This window comes from Genypterus blacodes, unplaced genomic scaffold, assembly GCF_046128005.1.
Source record: "Genypterus blacodes isolate CSIRO-AG114 ecotype Tasmania unplaced genomic scaffold, CSIRO-AGI_Gbla_v1 ptg000247l_1, whole genome shotgun sequence".
Taxonomy (NCBI): domain Eukaryota; kingdom Metazoa; phylum Chordata; class Actinopteri; order Ophidiiformes; family Ophidiidae; genus Genypterus; species Genypterus blacodes.
In genome coordinates, this window is record NW_027467043.1 from 48,380 (window position 1) to 70,183 (window position 21,804).

The 21,804-nt window shown below is 49.3% G+C and overlaps 1 protein-coding gene across 10 annotated transcripts; it reads left to right on the plus strand.

Moving 5' to 3' along the window:
- Positions 1–2,632: 2,632 nt before the first annotated feature.
- LOC143016825 (sodium/calcium exchanger 2-like) lies at positions 2,633–20,524 on the plus strand. Of its 10 annotated transcripts, none has more exons than XM_076171348.1 (15): positions 2,991–3,097; positions 4,790–4,927; positions 5,346–5,573; positions 5,680–5,949; positions 6,028–6,051; positions 8,503–8,628; positions 9,245–9,440; positions 10,179–10,309; positions 12,845–13,218; positions 15,019–15,122; positions 15,252–15,269; positions 16,323–16,447; positions 17,391–17,490; positions 18,162–18,437; positions 18,546–20,524. In XM_076171348.1, the coding sequence occupies exons 1-15, from the start codon at positions 3,026–3,028 to the stop codon at positions 18,920–18,922; spliced, it is 2,559 nt and encodes an 852-aa protein (XP_076027463.1). In that variant the 5' UTR covers positions 2,991–3,025; the 3' UTR covers positions 18,923–20,524. The 10 variants fall into 10 exon arrangements, with proteins under 10 accessions (XP_076027458.1, XP_076027459.1, XP_076027463.1 ...); XM_076171350.1 differs by having other exon boundaries at positions 5,680–5,895; XM_076171351.1 differs by having other exon boundaries at positions 5,680–5,895; positions 16,332–16,447.
- The last annotated feature ends 1,280 nt before the right edge of the window (positions 20,525–21,804 follow it).

Here is a 21,804-nt window from a genome sequence, read left to right on the forward strand (position 1 = left end):
TCCCTCGACACAGTCCGGCCCTGATGATGATGAACTCTCTTCTTCTCTCCCCTCTCTAACCCACGCCAACGCTTCACACACACACACACACACACACACACCCGCTCAAGTGATCAATTGCCCCACCAAACCTTCCCCTGGTCACCATGGCAACACACTGTCCTCCTCCACTCTTCCCTCCTCTCCTCCTTCATTCCTCTTCATCCCTTCTTTCATCTCCATCTCTCTCTCTTATTCTTCCCTTTGTCTGTGTGACCTTCAGCCCTTCATCACCCCTCCTCTTCCTCTCCCATCCAACTCTCCTTTCACTCAGACGGATCCCTTCTCTCAATCCAACTTGCTCTTTTATCTGACCCCCCCTGCTGCCAGTCCATTCTTCCATTCATCTTCATCCTCGTCCTTCTTTTTCCCTCTTCTTCATCCTTCATCAGGCCTTATACTCCTTCATCATCCTCTCCTTCCTATTGCTCTTTTACAGTCACTCCTCCACCATCGACATCTCATTTCCTAGATTTATCTCCTATTTCATTGCAACACATTTAAAAATATCTTGTTCTTTACCTACCCAGCATCTTCACACACACTCACACACACACACACTCACTGCTTTCCCTCCCTCCCTCCCTCCCCCCCCCTTGGTGGATGCAGGACTTAATCCCCCAGACTGAGACCCCCAGTGTGTGTGTGAAGCACTTTGCGGTGTGTAGATATGCAGCGTCAGACTGGAGCAGAGCTTCACGCCTTCACTGCTGCTCACTTTAAAATGATGGACGGAGCCGATCGCACCTCGCTTTGCTTTCACTCCACATTCCACCGACGCCTCAGCTGTTCTGAGTGCTGACGCTCTGTGCGAGCTCAGCGCACAAATTGATAAGCCTTTAAATAACAGTTTGTCAAAGGGAGTGAAGGGAGAGTTCATCAAGCGGAGCTCCAGGTAAATCCACTTCATGTGTGAGTGAGTCTGCACTCTCACTCTCTAACAGGCGCAGCACAGAGGAGACAGGCTTCACTCCATCTGTCCATCTGTCCGTCTGTCCGTCTGTCCATCTGTCCGTTCTTTGGCTTCATGCTGAGCTTTAAATCTCCCACACTGGCAGATACACACACACACACTCAAATTTACCTACATTCTCTCTTCTCTCTCTCTCTCTCTCTCTCTCTCTCTCTCTCTCTCTCTCTCTCTCTCTCTCTCTCTCTCACACACACACACATTCACTCTCTCTCTCACACACACACATTCACTCTCTCTCTCACACACACACATTCACTCTCTCTCTCACTCACACACACACACACACACATTCACTCTCTCTCTTACTCACACACATTCACTCTCTCTCTCACTCACACACACACTCACTCTCTCACTCACACACACATTCACTCTCTCTCTCACACACACACATTCACTCTCTCTCTCACACACACACATTCACTCTCTCTCTCACTCACACACACACACACACACATTCACTCTCTCTCTTACTCACACACATTCACTCTCTCTCTCACTCACACACACACTCACTCTCTCACTCACACACACATTCACTCTCTCTCACACACACACTCACTCTCTCACTCACACACACATTCACTCTCTCTCACTCAAACACACATTCACTCTCTCTCTCTCACACACACACATTCACTCTCTCTCTCACTCACACACACACTCACTCTCTCACTCACACACACATTCACTCTCTCTCTCACACACACACATTCACTCTCTCTCTCACACACACACACATTCACTCTCTCTCTCTCACACACACACATTAACTCTCTCTCTCACACACACACACACTCACCTGCTTTTGCACTAAACCAAACAAATATTTTTTATCACTCTGTGTGTGTGTGTGTGTGTGTGTGAGTGCATTGTCTGTGTCACAGTAACATTAGGTGAGTCAGAGGGGGGTGAACACACACACACACACATACACACTGGTCTTCTCCTCTTCCTCCTTTATTCTCCTCTTTCTCTCCGTCTCTCTGTCTCTCCCGCCCACTCCTCCTTCCACTCTTCGTCTCTCTTTCCTCCTCATTATATCCTCCTCTTCATCTCTCGTTCTTCTACTTAGCTCTTCTTCTTCATCATCTTCACCTCCTCCATGGTTTCCGCAATGACTCACTTCCTGTGTCAGGGTCTCCACTTGTGTCTACGTCAGCCGCTATGAATCACAACACTTTACACCTGAGTCTACGCACAATTCTTTTGTCCACATTAGAATAAAAACACCCACTGGAGTCCTTGTGAAGGAGTACACACACACACACTCTCACACACACACACACACACACACACACACACACACACACCTGGTCCTGGTGAACATAGAGGATATGGATGGTTTGTTTGTCCTTGGTTCTAAAGTGGATGGAGACAGAGAGCAGGAGGGTGGAGTCCTGTGAGACGGTGATGTGGGCAGAGAAACCCTTCTGCTCTGCTGGTCGCTCCACCTGGACTCCATTTGGTGTCAGAAGAACAAGAATCATTTCTCTGCGTGTACTTCTCTGTGGATTCGCAGTGCTATCATTTGTTTTCTCCTCTCTCTCCTCCTCTTCCTCTCCAGGTGAGCTTATTGCACCACTCTCAGCTCTACCCAGCATCTCCCCCTCCCTCCTCCTCCTCCTCCTCAGCTGAGTCCTGTCCTCCACTACCTTCCTCCCGTCGTTGGAAACGGACGCGTCCTCAGTCGCCATGTCTCTCTTCTCCTCTCCTACCCTTTCCTTCCTCCTCCCCCTCCTCCTCTTCCTCCTGCCGCTGCCTCCCTGCCAGCCGGAGTCCCAGCGCAGTGAACCGAGCAGCGACCCCATCGTGGGAGCCGTCTCTCCCTCCATGTTCCCCACCTCCTTCTCGCCCTCCATGTCCTACAACAACAGCTCTGTGGTGGTGACCAGGGACAAGTGTGAGGAAGAGACGGTGTGCAGGCCGGGCATCCTGCTTCCTGTGTGGGAGCCCAACCAGCCCGGCCTGGGAGACCGGATCGCCCGAGCCGTGGTCTACTTTGTGTCGCTCATGTACATGTTCCTGGGAGTGTCCATCGTGGCTGACCGCTTCATGGCGTCCATAGAGGTCATCACGTCACAGGTGAGACATCTGATGAGCTTCCTAAGAGTCCTGACGTCTGCGGTTGAGTGACAGCTGCTCAGACTCAGAGCTGCACAAACCCACAAAGAGTCCAGTTTCACATCTGGATCCTTTTGTGAGTTAATGCATGGATGTTGATGTTTTTTGCTATAAGAAACTCATCCGTCCTCCTGGTTTTAAAGCTGGTGGAGTGTTGAATGTGTTCAGGGAAGTGAGTTTGTGTGGAACACCGTCGGTTCTTTCCAGCGTTCCCGGCCTGTTTGTTTTCCTTAATGGGAATGACAAAGGTTTCCCTCCCCATCATTTATCTTCCACAGTCCTGTAAATTACCCTCCAGTGTTCACACACACAGGTGCACACACACACACACACACACAGAGGAGAGTTTATATGAGCATATTAACCCAGGAGGATGATTGTCATAAAGTGCATCCATTATACTCCTGAACACAGAAGGAGCAGCTGACTCTGTCAATCACTTTACACAATATTACATCTGTGTCTGTCTGCTGGGAAATGTGTCATTGAATGGCAGAGCTGTGTGTGTGAGTGTGAGTGTGTGCGCGTGTGTGTTAGTCATCCCAGGTGGCCTGTAATGGTGTGTGTGCACTGAGGTTATGCCAGCGTAAGCATTATAGTGAGAGAGAGAGGGAGAGAGAGAGAGAGAGAGAGAGGGAGAGGGAGAAAGAGAGAGAGAGAGAGCAAGAGGGGGGCAGTGAGAGGGAGAGGGAGAAAGAAGGGGAGGGGGGTCCTGGGGGTTTGAATGCAGCCTAATGATGTATAAGGGAGGAAGAGGAGAAAGGAAGGTCAGCTGGATGGAGAACAGAAACACAGAGAGGGGAACATGTTCTCACAGAGCAAAGTGTGTGTGTGTGTGTATCCATGGACTCACATTGTTTTTATTCTGTGTGGCGTTAAAGCCACGTACAAACGTTTGTGAGTTCCCTCTGAACAGTGAACGCCTCTCAGCTGATGGCTCTAACTCACAATCATCCATCAGCTGCTTTAGATCAGAATCGTCCACGTTACTTGAAGTTGGTTGACTTTCATTTCACTCCTTCACTCCAAATGTGTGGCTCCATGTGGGACCGTTTGTTTGTGCCTGAGGGGAAATCGCCTCGTTTGCTTGATTCATCTCATTTCACTTTCTTCCTTTTCTATTGGAAAGAAAGCGTCACTCCTCAGTAGAGACGGACAGATAAGACATCTCACAGCAGTACATGAATGTCCCCTGGTGGTGTGTGTGTGTGTGTGTGTTTCATGTTCATCCTCCACCTCAGAGCTCACCCTGTGTGTGTCTAAGGAGTTGTGTGTGTGTGGGGGGGGGCTCTCAGTCCCTCCTCACACAGAGCTGGAGCTGATGAGTCCAGTGGGATCGGTGCAGCTCCACATGGATCAAACAAGTGACAGCAGCTTAGACAGTCACAGGTTTGATCCACATTAAAAACTCATTTATGTTCTTCCTCATCATCACAGCGTCCTTGAGATGTATAAAGAGTATCTGAGCCCTTTGGTGTGTGAAGAGATAAAAATCTTAATGAAGTTAGATTTGATGACAGTAATAACTCAAACTGATCTTCAATGCTTCAGTTTCATGTTGTCTTTCTTTTTTGTCTGATGTCCTTACTAATGCCCGTGTTTGTGTGTGTGTGTGTGTGTGTGTGTGTGTGTGTGTGTGTTGCTGTGTCATAGGAGAAGGAGGTGACCATCACCATGCCTAACGGGGAAACATCCGTGGCGACGGTTAGAATCTGGAACGAGACGGTGTCCAATCTGACGCTGATGGCCCTCGGCTCCAGCGCTCCAGAGATACTGCTGTCTGTCATAGAGGTCAACACACACACACACACACACACACACACACACACACACTCTGCTCTGCTTCATATCATAGGTGGTTACTTGGATTCATTGTTACTCTTCCTCCACCTTCTTGTCCATCTCTCAATCCTCATTTATTATTTTTTGATTATTCAAAGGCATATTGTAAATTTGAACTTGATAGATTTAAAATGTTATCATCTGATTTAAGAATGTTGATAGATTGAGTGGAATATATAATTATATTATTTATGTATACATGTAAGAATGAAAGAGGATCAAACATAGAACCCTGCGGGACACCTTTTTTAATTGAGTGTTCATTTGAGTTCTTTCTGACTATTGCCCAACTGGTGAGTCATTTAAAGCTCAAAGAACTCTTTCAGAAGTGTGTTTTCACTCTGGATGTGAACACGTGTGTCCCCAGGTGTGTGGTCATGGGTTCCATGCTGGTGAGTTGGGCCCCGGAACGATTGTTGGCAGCGCTGCCTTCAATATGTTTGTCATCATCGCAATCTGCGTCTGGGCGATCCCCAACGGCGAGGCCCGCAAGATCAAACACCTGAGGGTCTTCTTCATCACCGCCTTCTGGAGCATCTTTGCTTACATCTGGCTCTACCTCATCCTGTCCGTCATGTCGCCGGGCATTGTGGAGGTCAGAGACTGTGTGCACTGTGCAATGAGCGGGGGGGTTAAAGGTGAAAGCATGAGACAAACATCCTGACTCTGTGTGTGTGTGTGTGTGTGTGTTCATGCTGTAGGTGTGGGAGGCTCTGGTCACTCTGCTGTATTTCCCGGTGTGTGTGCTCCTCGCCTGGATCGCTGACCGCCGTCTGCTCTTCTACAAGTACATGGGCAAGCGCTACCGTGCCGACAAGCGTCATGGCATCGTCGTGGAGACAGAAGGCGACCTGACACCCGGCAAGGGCGGCATGGAGATGATCATGGACGGGAAGTTCCCACCACGGGGAGGCGCTGTGGTCCCCGCGGAAAACTGCAGCGGCGCTCAGGACGGCACCACGGGTGCCGCCGCCAATAATGTCAACGCAGGAGCGGGAGGGAACCTGCCCAACTCCAACAGCACCATGGTCAATGTGGAGAGCACCAAGGAGCTGGACGAGAGCCGCAAGGAGGTGAGGGGGGACGGGGGAGGGGGGGAGAGAGAGAGGGAGAGAGAGACAGGGTAAATGAGACAGACAGGGAGAGAGAGACAGACAGAGAGCGGAAGAGGGAGAGAGAGACAAGGGGAGAGAGGGAGGGAGAGAGAGAGAGATACAGGGTGAGTGAGACAGAAAGGGAGAAAGAGAGAGACAGAGAGACAGAGAGGGGGGAAAGAGAGACAGACAGGCGGCGAGAGAGAGACAGAGAGAGGGGGGAGAGAGAGACAGAGAGAGGGGGGAGAGAGAAAGACAAGGGGAGAGAGAGAGAGAGGAAGAGACAGAGAGAGAGAGAGTGATTGGACACCTTTGTCCTGATCTTTATGAGAGAGCTTCTCCTCTGCGTCATGCTGCTCTAAAGTGTAAACACAGCTGGATGCTTCTGTACTCACACAGACATTAGGCTTCATTATGGACGTGTCAGGGATGATAAAGGGACAGAGGAGCTGAAACTAAACCTCCAGTCCAGCATGTGTCCGGGTTAAATTCACCACACTGTGCCGTTTATCTTCACACACACACACACACACACACACACACACACACTTTCACGGGACAGATATTTCCTCTCCTCAGCCTGAGAGCAGAGACAGATGAATCTAAGCTTCAGCAGTGTAATTGCTCCTGCTGCCCAAAGCACAGAGTTATTCCTGGCTGATGTCCTGCGGGGATCATCACGTCTGCTTAATGTGCACAAATGGACCATGCAGAGCAGAACCACCAGGCAGGATTGGTGTTTATGTGTGTCAGACGCTCGTCAAGCAGCCACAGAGAAGTTTGGGTTACTACTGAAACTCTCCTAACGTGTGAGGACACCTGTGTGTTTCTATGAGCACAGGGAGAAACTAGAAGAAGAAGACAAATCAAAGTGAAGAGACAGAAGTGACGTCATCCTGTAGATCACATCCTAGCTGTGACACGTAATCACACTGAGAGACGACGCCGCTGCTGCAGACTGATCCATGCACTCTGAGATCTGCCTCCATGTGTTCCCTTTGTCACAAACGTGATTAGCAGTGAAAACACACTTCCTGCTGCTCTGATTATTTCATGATTAGCGAGCAGCATAATGGCTAATTTCCCTACAGGAGGCAGTAAACGTGTCTGATCGGCGGTTGGCAGTGGCTCTAGTTGTGATGAATGGCTCCGGCTCTGATTGGAGGCTCTGAAGGGATTTATGCATCTTTTGTTCTGGATTCTGATTCTGTGAACTGGTTGATCAGTCTGAATGAGAGGAGAGAATGAGGTCATCCTGTTTATTTACAGGCGTGTTGACCTGAAGAAGGAGCGGGGGAGGAGCTATAAAAGGATATGAGGTCATGACATGATGGAGGGATGAACACAGCAGGGGGGGGGGAAGAGGAGGATGAGATAATGAGGGTCAGAGAGGTGGAGGAGAAATGAGGCTCAGCGGGAGGAAGACATGCAGAGAGATGCAAGCAGACAGAGGAATTAGCTGGAGATAGATGAAAGACAACAAGTTTGGGTCGGCGCAGTGTGGCTGCTTCAGAGGGATTAAGGATGAAAGGAGGACCGGCGGAAGAAAGATGGCGTGGGAGGCAGAGAGGAAGAGGAGAGAGGAAGAGTGAGGGACCAGCAGGGGAAAGAGATGACGCCCGTCCACCCACGCCGAGCCAGAGCGGGCAGTGTGTGTGTGTGTGTGTGTGTGTGTGTGTGTGTGTGTGTGTGTGTGTGTGTGTGTGTCGGGGGTTGAGTTGAGTTGATGTAAGGGTCCCTCGTGTCGTCCACATCACGCCCACACACAAACTGCTGCACCAGCATCAGATTCAATATCATCCCTGGAATAAAACAATAAATTGTTTTCCCTCCGCCTCCTTCATGGTCGGAGAGGATCTGAATTAAAAACACAGTTAATCAGGTTTGTTTAATTCAGTCTAATGCTGCTTCAGATGTGGTCAGAATGCTCGTCTCCATCAGGAGAGCGTCCTCAGAAGCTGTTTGTGTCCATACTTCACACCCACATCTCCCTTCTCTGGCTCGTTGGCCTTGCAGTCCTCCATCAGGTCCTCACAGGAGCTGTGTGCAGAGCTGGAGAAGCAATACATCAGAAAAAGCTTGCAACACAAAACCATTTGTGGTATAAAAGGTGAAGAAGTGAGAAGTGTGTTGGTTCGATCTGGAGGAGATCCCCGGAGCTCAGTCTGACCCTGGTCAGGCTCAGCTGCTGATTCATCTCTATGCTAATCCGTCAGGCTGCAGTTAAAGGGGTGCTGTGTTGGTTTGGATCATATTCTTTCATTTAACCGCATTATAATACACACAGAGATCAATTACTCTGTGCTCATCACAGGAGATCGACCTCCTCTGAGGTGAGCAGAGCGGAATACAGCAGCTCACACACACACACACACACACACACACACACACACAGTAATGAGGGTAATCATGTCAGACTTTCCCCTGCAGGTGATTCGTATCCTGAAGGAGCTCAAACAGAAATATCCGGACAAAGAGCTGGACCAGCTGGTGGAGTTGGCCAACTACTACGCCCTGCTGCACCAGCAGAAGAGCCGCGCCTTCTACCGCATACAGGTGACACACACACACACACACACACACACACACACACACACTCACACTCAACTGTGGGCTGCATGGAGTCATACACAAACCAGCTTGGGCCACTTAATCCGAGTGCATCAGACATGTAAAGGCGTTTTCACTCGTTGCAGTCGTTTTTAAACCAGAAGGAATAATCTGCATCTCATTTCCTCTTTGTGTGACCGGTAAAGGGTCTCACCCTGGAGCTCAGTGAGGGAAAACTTAGAGATATTTTGGGCTAAATGTCAGGAATGATTCATGCCTGGATCAGTGAGGAGCTCGTCAGGGGACAGAGGAGGAGATTTATAATTCATTCACACAAAATAGTGAACTCAGTCCCACCGTGCTAAAAACTGCTTTTGCATTAGGAGACATCATTACCAGTGAGAGACTTTAAAAAGATTCTGAGGCTGACAGGACGATAGAAACATCGATTTAGAGTAGCGACCAAGTGATCGACTTTAGAATTGATCATTTGCACGGTTTGGGACAGATGTGATGGACGGTTTGTCCTGTAAGTGGAGAAACCAACATGGCGGCCATCTCCCTGGTTTCTTCATTCAAAAGCTTCAAACCATAACCTCCCCCTTCCTGTTTCTCCTTGAAGGCGACCCGCATGATGATCGGCGCCGGTAACGTGCTGAAGAAGCACGCGGCCGACCAATCTCGCCGCGCTGTCGTGCCTGACGAGGAGGCGCCGGAGGACGACGACTCGGACGTCTGCAGCCGCATCTCCTTTGAGAGCGCCCACTGCCAGTGCATGGAGAACTGCGGAGTCCTGACGCTGGCTGTGATCTGCCACGGTAACTCCATCACGCCTGCACGCTCTATGAGTCAATACCAAGAGACGCACAAGAGAACTGCATGAGTCACAGTTTGTGGGTAGTGAGGATGATGCTGATGTTGTGAAGTATCAAATCTTTCTTTATCCCCGAGTGAACTTCACACGTGTTCAGATGTTGACGGTCATCCTGAGGTTCATCTGTCTGAAGGCTCCTCACCTGTAGTCTGGAGTTCATTCTGCTGGTTAACCTTTAACCTTTAAACCTTTAACTTAAACCTAAATGTTTAGATCTTCTTGCTCTCCTTGTCAGCAGAGTGAACTTCTCCTTCTGCTTCTGCTGATCAGCACATCACATCCTGCCCTAACTGCTTGCGGCCTCATATAACGCCTGATCAATACAACATTCAGTTTGTGCGATAAACCATCAAGTGAATTGACATCATAAAGTGAGCCTGAGGTCTCCCTGTGGTCCATAATCACAGAGTGTGAAGCATCAGCAGGTGGATAAAGCTTATAGGGAGGCTAATAAAAGCCTTGATGTGTGAATGTTTCAGCTGAGCCTGAGTGGCGCTGTAGCAGAGCTTAGACTCAGCTCAGTGACCAGGAAACCTTCTGATCTGCACCGTCGCCACTCCAGGCTCAGTCAGGCTCAGTTAGCTCGTCACATAGAGCTAAGGTGTGGACTCAGACTGGATTTCTTAGAGTTTTGTTGATTCTCAGTTTCATGGCCTCATGGTCTTCTCTCCTTCCTGCTCAGGGGGTCTGGCAGAGAACACCTTCTATGTGGACTACAGGACGGAGGACGGCTCAGCCAACGCCGGGTCGGATTACGAGTACTGTGAAGGAACGCTGGTGTTCAAACCTGGAGAGACGCGCAAGGAGATAAAGGTGAGTGAGGAGCCGGCAGAGATAAGGAGGAGCAGCCGGGAGGTGGGAGCGCAGAGAAGCTGGAAGATAAGAGGGGATTCATGTGAGCTGCAGCTGAATTTCAACACGGAAGGGAGAAATCCATTTTTAACCTTTTCCATAAATAATTCAAGTTGAAATCCGAGCTTCCTCAACATGTGTTACCCGACTGCACCTAAGTACCAAATCACCACTTGTGTGTTTTTGTTTGTTTTGTTGTTTTCATCTTCTGGGTGAATGCAGCTGTGAGAGTCAGGCTCCTTTCATCTGCATGTGGACCTCCTGAATCATCTGCTCTTCCTCCTGGAGCTGCTCTGTGCTCCTCTCTCTCCTCTCTGTGTCTCTGTGGCTCTGTGCAGACACACACAGACATCACAGCTGCTTTAATAGAAACAACCACCAGCTGTTAGTCAGGTTGTTTGTTTGCCAGGCTGCTGGGTTGTTTGATAGATTCTCTGTTGATGAATCACGTTTGGTGTGTGTGTTCACGTTGACAGGAAGAGGATCCCACTTATTAAAAGATTAATTCAAAGGGATTTTTTGGCAAGAAGAAATGTTAAAGCTCCCTGAGAAGCTCATCATTCCATTATGCAGCAGCTCCTTCACTTCAGCCCCCAATCCCCCGGCTCGCTCACTCGCTGGGCTCCCAGGTCTCAGAGCAGAGTTAAGATAAATAAACACGCAGCAGCTTCACACACAAATCAACAACTTCATCAAGAAATCTGTTTCAAAAAATGTTCCCCTGCATAAACACGCTGCTGCGGTGTGAAAACCTGCAGTGTGTGTGTGTGTGTGTCCAGTGTGTTAAGTGATCCAAGCAGATGAGAGTGGAGGAGAGAGCAGATGAGGAAGGAGGAGGAAGGCTGAGCTCTAATCTGTTTGGACGCCTGCAGCTGTTAGCCCAGCTCACACAGGTTGATTCAAAGGTCGCAGACTTTGATTAGAAGTGTTACACAACAAGACTTTAGATCAGAGCTGCATGACAAAGACAAAGCTCCAACACACGGGAAATGATTCAGCAGAAGAAGAAGAAGAAGAAGAAGAAGCTGTTAGATAGGGAAGTAACAAGAGTTCTTAAAAAGTATGATCCACAATATTACTGAAACAAAGACTTTAAACTGAAAGAGTTAAAAGTCTATGTGGTGATTTAAGAAGATTAAACTGTGATCCTCCTGAGTGAGAACATCACAAAGGTCAGAGTTGTCCATGTGAGATTTCATTACTCAAACATGTCTGAAATCAGCAGCAGGGAGACACACTCCATCCCCACACACACTCCATCACCACACACACTCCATCCCCACACACTCCATCACCACACACTCCATCACCACACACACTCCATCCCCACACACTCCATCACCACACACTCCATCACCACACACACTCCATCCCCACACACTCCATCACCACACACTCCATCCCCACACACTCCATCACCACACACTCCATCCCCACACACACTCCATCCCCACACACTCCATCCCCACACACTCCATCACCACACACTCCATCCCCACACACTCCATCACCACACACACTCCATCAGCACACACTCCATCACCACACACTCCATCACCACACACTCCATCACCACACACTCCATCACCACACACACTCCATCCCCACACACTCCATCACCACACACTCCATCACCACACACACTCCATCCCCACACACTCCATCACCACACACCCCATCACCACACACACTCCATCCCCACACACTCCATCACCACACACACTCCATCCCCACACACTCCATCACCACACACACTCCATCCCCACACACTCCATCACCACACACACTCCATCCCCACACACTCCATCACCACACACACTCCATCACCACACACTCCATCCCCACACACTCCACCACCCCACACACTCCACCACCCCACACACTCCACCACCCCACACACTCCATCACCACACACTCCATCACCACACACTCCATCACCACACACACTCCATCACCACACACACTCCATCCCCACACACTCCACCACCCCACACACTCCACCACCCCACACACTCCACCACCCCACACACTCCATCACCACACACTCCATCACAACACACTCCATCACCACACACTCCATCCCCACACACTCCATCCCCACACACTCCATCCCCACACACTCCATCACCACACACACTCCATCCCCACACACTCCATCCCCACACACTCCATCACCACACACTCCATCACAACACACTCCACCACCCCACACACTCCATCACCACACACTCCATCACCACACACTCCATCCCCACACACTCCACCACCCCACACACTCCACCACCCCACACACTCCATCCCCACACACTCCACCACCACACACTCCATCACCACACACTCCATCCCCACACACTCCATCCCCACACACTCCATCCCCACACACTCCATCCCCACACACTCCACCAGCACACACTCCATCATCAAATCAAGCCAAAGAAATGAAGGATCTGGACTGGCTGACATTCCGTGTTTTCCCGTCTTCCTGTCTGTCTCCAGGTTGGAATAATCGATGATGACATATTTGAGGAGGACGAGCACTTCTTCGTGCGTCTGCTGAACCTGCGTGTGGGCGACGCAGAGGGGATGTTTGAGAGCGACGAGGCCGGGGCCGCCCCTAAAGGCCGGCTGCAGGAGCCCCTGGTGGCCACCGTCACCATCTTGGACGACGACCATGCGGGCATCTTCACATTCAGCGAGCGCATGGTGCGGGTCAGCGAGAGCGTGGGAACCATGGAGCTGACGGTGGTGCGCAACTCAGGCGCCCGAGGCACCGTCATCCTGCCGTACCACACCGAGTCCGGCTCCGCCAAGGTCGGAGAGGACTTTGAAGAAGCCAGAGGAGAACTGGAGTTCTCCAACGACCAGACCAAGTAAGTCCACCTGAACACACACACACACACCTTTACTGCTGTGGAAATCTTATAGGATTCTCTGGTTGAAGTCACACAGACTGCACACATGATCCAGATCCTGTGTCTGGTATCAGGTCATGATTCTTTAACTGAAGGAGGAAGAACTTTAGAGACTACAGAAACTTTTGTGGGTAATTAATCAAATTTGGAACACAGATGAAAACTGGAACAAAAGGACAAAGTGTCCTCATGTGGGGACGTTAATGAGGACAAAGAATTCTACTTATATTAACTGAAATACTGTGGGGGGCCCAAGATCGTTAATACAATCATGGGGGGAAGTGAACCCTGCAGCAGGCCGACTGTGAAGGCTGAGCTACACTGAGACACGGACAAGGACACGGACAAGGACACTTTAAATCACAATGACAACAATAGTAAAGGCTCCTCTAGAAGGTCCTTTGGTCAAAAGTTCTCTAAGAACCAGAAGAGACAAGAGACAGGAGACTTCAAAGAGTGATGAAGAGTGTGAATGAGATGCAGAAAAACAGGAAACTATGATGAATAGCACACTTGAAACATGTCGAGAGAGGACGGGTGATATGAATCAACCTCACTAAGAGAGAGAGACAGAGAGAGAGAGAGAGAGAGAGAGGAGCAGGGAGAGAGAGCGAGTGAGAGAGGGAGGGAGGGAGGGAGAGAGAGAGAGAGAGAGAGTGAGAGAGGGAGGGAGGGAGGGAGAGAGAGAGACTAAACAGAGAGAATGTGGGGCTGCCTCACTCGTCCCCCGTCATTTCTCCTCTGTGGGCCTCTTTGCCCTGCAGTCTGTCTCTCAGGTGCTAACTTCATGCCCTCTTCCTCATCATCTTCCTCTGGCACACATGTTTATTCTGTGGTCATTGTGATGCCTGGTCTGAGGGTCACCTCAGGAGGTTCTGGTTCTACTCCTGGTTCCTCCTGCTTGGTGCCGTCAGCCCTGCAGCCTGTCTGCTCTGATGAATACTTAAGTTCTGTCGTATTGAGACTAAACTGATTATGCAGATGAAAAGTAATTAAGGGAGCACCTCTTGTATTAATCATCTGGGTGTTCCTCAGGATGAAGCTGTAGCATCCACAGCAATCATCCCGTCCTCTGGAGAGTCCGGATCTGTGCAGCTCTGATCCCCGCCTTAAGCCTCCGCACACACACACACACACACACACACAGAGATCCACTGTAGCTGTTCATCACCTGCTGAGGTGTTCATCATCCTCATCATCCCCATGCTCTCTCCTCATCTTCACCTCATCTAATCTCATTTCCAGGCTCCTGTCTGTCATCTTTCACACCGGTCTGACTTATAGGTTATTGATCGCTCCTCTCTCTCTCCCTGCTTTACATTTTCACACTCAGTTCTTTGCTTCGCTGCCTTCCTGCTCTGGCCTGCAGAGGAAGAGCTGCTCCCTTTGCTCTCTGTTCCCCTCCTCTCTCTCTCCATTCACTCTCTGTTTCTTTACCTCAGCTATCATCTTCATCTTCTCCCTCTGTCAGAATGTCATTTCCTGTCTGATCCGGCTGCCCGGTGACATTCAGTCCATCGCTCCCCAGAGATACTAACGGGTCTCGTCATCCTCGCCCCATCTTCACTTCCTCTGTGCGTGTGTGTGTGTGTGTGTGTGTGTGTGCTTCCCTCCATATTTCCCATGATATAACAGGCACTGATGTCTTTGATGTGTTTTTGACGATTATAGGATCAAAATACCACAACTGGGTTTCTTTCCATTCTCAATCCTTTTGTGGGTCTGTGTGTGTGTGTGTGTGTGTGTGTGTGTGTACAGTCAGACACTCCAGGTCAGGATAATTGATGATGAAGAGTATGAAAAACATGAAAACTTCTTCATCGTGCTGGAGGAGCCTCGCTGGCTGAAAAGGGGAATTTCAGGTGCAGATTCCCACATTCTTCTCACATTCACTTGTTGTTTGTCTTATTAATGTGTGTGTGTGTGTGTCTTTGTGTCTGTGTGTTTGTGTGCTGTTATTCACTCTGTATTCTCTCTCTCGTCCTTTACAGCTCTGCTCCTTAACCAAGGTAAGACAGAATAAAGACACACCCACATACTCCACACTCACCCTCCACACACACACACACACACACACACACACACACACACACACACACACACACACACAGCTTGGCTGGATCAGAAGCTCTTGCTGTGTGTGGACCAACACACTGTTACATCATCTCCTGGGTTTGATAAGATACTGAAACATTCACCAACTGGCTCAGCTTAGCTGCTTCTGTCCATGAACTCTGGTGTGTGCGTGCGTGTGCGTGAGTGTGTGTGCGTGTGCGTGCGTGCATGAGTGCTTGTGTGCGTGCGTGCTGCTGCTTGCTTGGCAGTGGATGAACGACACACACTGGGCAGCATGTCAGCATTAATCCTGTGTTATTGCAGGCTGCTGGACGCTCTGAAGCTCACAAAGCTCAGCACACAAATGGATGTGGCTTGTATCTCTGCTAAGCTCCGTTAGCGGTGTAAAGCTAAGCTTGGTTAAGAGACGTGAGCGTGACAGAAACATCATTACAGTGTTATGTAACTGTACACTCACTGGACTGCATGTGTATTATTCTCCTATTTGCCTTTATTGAGCTGAGGTCAGCAGCAGCAGAAACACTCTGACCACTGAGCCGCCTCACACAGGAGAACACTCAGTGTGTGTGTGTGTGTGTGTGTGTGTGTGTGAGAGAGAGAGAGTCTGAGGGCAGCAGTCACCAAAACATTCTGGCTGAGACCTCTGAGAGCAGAAGGTCCTGGTCTGCTCACAAACTAACTCTGGATCCGTTTGTGATCTGATGTGGTTTTAATGTTAGGAAACAGAACCAGAACATCGTGTTCAGTTCTGAACCTCTGTCAGAATCTTGTTCTGCCCTGTGGTCTCCTTTTGTGTTTCTGCTTCACACCAACACTCACACACCCATCTGTCATCTGCTCATGTCCCTCTCCCATGCTGAGAGAACACACACACACACACAAACACACACACACAGGTGACACACTGCTGACTCACACACAGTTATTAATAGGTGTAAAGAGTGAGATGTATTTCCGTGTCTTGTGTTCCTGTCCTGGTCCCACAGAGGGGGCAGAGGGACAGATGAGTTCTGAGGAAGAGGAGGCCAGGAGGATAGCAGAGATGGGGAAGCCCATCCTGGGGGAGCACAGTCGCCTGGAGGTGGTCATCGAAGAGTCCTATGAGTTCAAGGTGAGGAAGAACACGCTTGGTGCTGTAAATGCATCAGTCTGACAAACATGAGGACACACTTCACTGAAACAACATGAACACAACACAGACTCACATTCAAGGGTTCACATGGAGACCATTTAATACTCTAATACTTTATCTAAGCCAAATGAAGTCTGAACTCATGCAGGTTCCCCACAGAGAAGCATCCTAGATCTGCTCTTAAGAGGATTAAAAAGGAGGGAGGAAAGGAAACACTGCAGCTCCCTCACTGCACCGCAGCTTAGATGATGAATGAACGCACAACATGTGATTTATGATGAGGATAATTGTATTCTGCTTCTGTATTCATGATGGAGAGTCTTAATCATGTTACACACACACACACACACACACACAAACCTCTCTGGCTGCTTATACCTGTACAGCATCCATTGTTTATACGTGTGTGTCTGTGTGTGTGTAATGTATATAGAAAACAAAGGAAAATGGTTGAATATGGTTTTTAAATCCATTGTTTTCATTCCTACATGATGACCTGAACATAAAGATGGATTGTGAGAGGATTGATGACCTGAAGGTTTGACTGCTCTGAACAAACCGTGGACATAAACGATGGATGGAAGCGTTTTGTTCCATCGCATCAGAACTCCAAACACACGCTGCCAAAATCCAATATCCTCCTCCTCTATTAGATAACTGAGCCCGTCGACCCCCTGTGGAGACGGCATCGACTTTGTCTCTATGATTTGTGGTCAATGTGAACCAACACAGAGGATAATGTGATTGACAGTGATCACAGACGCTGCTACAGTAAAGCTCCATGTAACCAAAGTCCTTCAGCATCATCAACCCCTGAGTCCACACACTGCTTGAGTCTGTTCTGATGTTCTGAGCCGCTCTGTCAGCCGCTCTCTGCTCTAACCGCTCCCTCATGAGCGGCGTCTGTGCTTGTGTTTGACAGAGCACCGTGGACAAGCTCATCAAGAAGACCAACCTGGCTCTGGTTATCGGCACACACTCCTGGAGGGAACAGTTTGTGGAGGCTGTCACTGTCAGTGCAGGTAAGGAGTGTGTGTGTGTGAGAGTGTGTGTGTGTGTTTGAGGACACTTCAGACACACGCTGGCTCATCAGTAAGAGCTCAAGCGTCCTTAGAAGACGCGCAGGAAGTCAAACCTCAGCAGCTCGCGTGCTTTTGATGGGGAACAAAGTTCATTAGTGTCAGAGGAGAAGGAGTCCTGGTGTTCAGACAGTGTACTAAAGAGTTATTCAGTCTATAATGAAGCAGCAGCTGCAGTTTCAGACGATGCTGCACTGTAAACAAAGCATTCATAACACTTCACTTCTGCAGTCCCATTGTTTTGTTGCTAATAGGGAGTTGTGAATTATTGATCAGGTACATTACAGCAGTTACAGTAGAGAAATAATGAGTGCTTAGACCTACACACACACACACACACACACACACACACATACACACACACACACACACACACACACACAGCTGTTGTCAGTTATCTGGGTAAAGGCAGCAGAGGAGCGGACTGTAAAGCTACATGTGGTTAACTGACTGATCAGGAGGAACAGCGTTTGCAGGTCAAGCTCGCCCTCTAGTGGAAGTAAAGGTTCAGTGCAGAAGATCCAATCTGATGAAGACTTCATGACGTCTCGGACCCTGAAGGCCAGACTGTAATGATTCTAATCCTGTGTGCCGTGTTATCTGTTGTCCTCCAGGTGACGGCGATGACGATGAAGAAGGCCGCGAGGAACACCTTCCGTCTTGCTACGACTACGTCATGCACTTCCTGACGGTCTTCTGGAAGGTTCTGTTCGCCTGTGTGCCGCCCACAGAGTACTGGAATGGTTGGGCCTGCTTCGTGGTCTCCATCAGCTCCATCGGCTTCCTCACAGCCGTCATCGGGGACCTGGCGTCACATTTCGGCTGCACCGTGGGGCTCCGGGACACCGTGACCGCCGTGGTGTTTGTGGCCCTGGGAACCTCCATTCCAGGTAAACAAACGCGTGCAGGCTCAACAATGAGGGCTTTACTGCAGCTGTGTCGACTTGTTGAAGTGTGTACACGTGTTAAATTCTCTCAACCTGCTCTCCTCACCGCAGACACGTTTGCCAGTAAAGCCGCCGCCACGCAGGACCAGCATGCCGACGCGTCTGTGGGAAACGTCACCGGTAGCAACGCGGTCAACGTGTTCCTGGGTATCGGCGTGGCCTGGACGGTGGCCGCCGTCTACTGGAAAATCAAAGGAAAGCCGTTCCAGGTGGACCCGGGCTCGCTGGCCTTCTCCGTCACGCTCTTCACCATCTTCGCTTTCATCAGCATGGGTGTGCTGCTGTTCCGACGCCGACCCTCCATTGGCGGAGAGCTCGGGGGTCCCAGGTCGTCCCGCATATTGACCGTCATGCTCTTCCTCGGTCTGTGGTTCCTCTACATCCTCTTCTCCAGCCTGGAGGCCTACTGCCACATCAAGGGCTTTTAAAGATGTGATGAAGAATACTGCGCTGCACACCCCTCACACACACACACACACACACACACAGGCACACACAGGCACACACACGCACAAACACACGCACAGTTTGACAGTCATAGTCCATGAAGCTGACTCATTCCTCTGTTAGTGTGTGAGTCCTGCTCTCTGACAACATTTAGATTTTTATACAGCGATCCCCAAAATCCTTCATAGAGATGTGGAGACACGTTACATGTATGTATGCATGTGTTAACATGTCACACCAAACCACAAACACAGCAAGGCAGGGTTTTAAAGGCGACAGGAAGTGTGTGTGAGGGAGGAGAAGTGTGATTCAGAGAGAGAGAGGGAGGGAGATGAGGTGAAGCTGGTGAGAGAGAGAGAGGGAGGGAGAGAGAGAGAGGGAGGGAGACAAGGTGAAGCTGGTGAGAGAGAGAGAGGGAAGGGAGGGAGAGAGGGAGAAGGAGAGAGAGAGGGAGGAAGAGATAGAGGGAGGGAAAGAGGGAGAGAGAGAGAGAGTGTGTGTCAGGAGACGAGGTGAAGCTGGTGAGAGAGAGAGAGGGAAGGGAGAGAGACAGAGAGAGACATCTGAGAGGCTCAGCAGCCGTCTGAAGCCTCTGCTGCGCTCTGTGACATTTAAAGACTCTTAAGTCACAGCAGGTTGATCTTAGACGGCAACAATTACCCTGGAAAGGATCGAAGTTATTTCACCTCAAACAGAAAAGCCTGTAGAGACGAAACGTGAGCGTCTGCCCGTCTAACAGAGTGCAGTCAGCGTCCCCGCCCGTCTCTGTCCCTCTGTGCGTCCCCGTCCACCTGTCCTCGCGTTAGAGTCACACTCTGAAGTCTGGATGTTTACAGTTACATACATATATATATATATATATACACACAGTGTGGCTGTGTGTGTTGTAAATAGAATCTCCCTGTGTACAGATAGTGTGATAGTGCAGTGTTTTCCAGGTCCACACCTCATCACCACTACTCTGTATAAACACGCTAACCCTGTAGAAACATACGTATGTCCGTCAGTCAGAAAAGCTCTAGTGGAGGCAACAGCACCATGGCAACAAGCACCCACCTTAGAAGGACCACCAAAGCATCCTTCACTTCACAGCATCACGTGAGGCGTCGGAGGGCCAAAGTGACTGCAGCCTCTCGCCGTGGCAACAGCATGTTCATCTGTGACTCCAATGCATGAGAGGTCAACACGAGACTTTACAGTGTTAGTTTACATGACAGGGTGACGCCTGCAGCACCAGATCATGAGTGAGGTGACATCATATCAGCCCACACACACACACACGCACACACACCTGCAACACGAGCTCACACACATCCAATGCCTTAAAAACACATCCAGTGAAAATCTGTAGTATTGAAACCTTCAACCGTACAAATGTTAGCCTGGCTGCACTTTTTTCTTCTTCTCTTGTTTCTTTGGTCACCGGGGAAGAAACTTGTGCAATACTTAAACTGTAAACGATTCTCTGACAGCAGCCGGCTTCTCCAGCCGCTCAGTGAAAGAAAGACGAGCTATCAGCTGGTGTTCATCCGTCTCCAGGTGAGCAGCAGGTGATGCTTGGCGAAGCAGAGACCAGGCTGCTGTCAGACACACACACACACACACACACACACACTGCACAAGTCAACACCATTTACACTGGAGCATAGGCTGCTGCTTTTCATGCAAAACACCGTCAGACAGACTGAAGGTGTGTTTGCTCAGTATTGTGTTAGAGTAAAGCAAAGGCGAAACAAGCGGCTGATGTTTCCTTCAGCGCTCCTCCTCTTCCTCCTGTAATCACACGGTGCATGAAGAGATATCAGCCAAGCCACCTGAGCGAGATCATGATCATAACAGAGAGGAAACCCGTCACTCACACATCATTATTATTATTATGATTATGATTCTCATTCTCATTGATCTCTTCACTGCCGGTTCTCCTTGGCATCAGGTCGTCTCTTTGATGACCTGATGCCACCATCGGGTCGTCTCTTTGATGACCTGATCCTTTGTGCTGCAGGTGCATTCCTCCACATTCTGTCTCAAAATCGCCACGAAATCTTCACACACAAACGATAAGTGCTATAGTTCAATTTGTTCTTACTGTTATATTCTACGCCACAAATTAATAAGAGATCAATCAATTCGTTTACCCTCAGCTAACAAGACTTTGTAAACTTTCTAAATCCGATTTTGTATCTTTTGTCTGGCAGATATAGCCAAGGCAGATTATTTTGTATTTCTGAACATGGTTTAGAATATAATCAATCGATAGTTAGCAGAGCTCAGTGTTCTTAAACAGCATTGATGCCTTTAGTGGATTAGATTTTGATATATTTCCACCGTGAGAAGCTCAAACAGTGTAAACATCATAACCCTGCATCACGTTGTCTCATGATCTAAACTTCCTCTGCTTACTTCTTTGTTTCTGCCCCTGATGCAGACTCGACTGTATATTTATCCTCACAAGGTAGTTTATTTAGATCTTTATTTATTTACAACAGAGACGATTTGTCTTTGGCTCTGCTGTACCACAGAACCCTGAGGCGGAGTTTAGTTTCAGGGGGTGTGGCTTCAATGTGCAATACAGGAAAATAGACCAACTTATCTGCTTAGAAGCTTGGATGAGGTCAGTTACAATGTTTAAATGGTGAAAACACAAGCGAGCAGTTTGTTTTCGTTCCTCCAGTGTTCCTTGTGAGCCTCTGCCAGCCTTCATGTCTTCATCCAGTTCTCCTGAAGGTGGAGTTTGTGAGTGTAAGTAGCATGTTTACATGAGAGAAACAGTGTGGAACATTCCCAGAGTGATTGTCAGTCTGGTGAGCCAAAGAGGGAGGTGTGGTCAATCTGAGGCAGGTCAGTGTGTGAGCCCGGCTGTCAC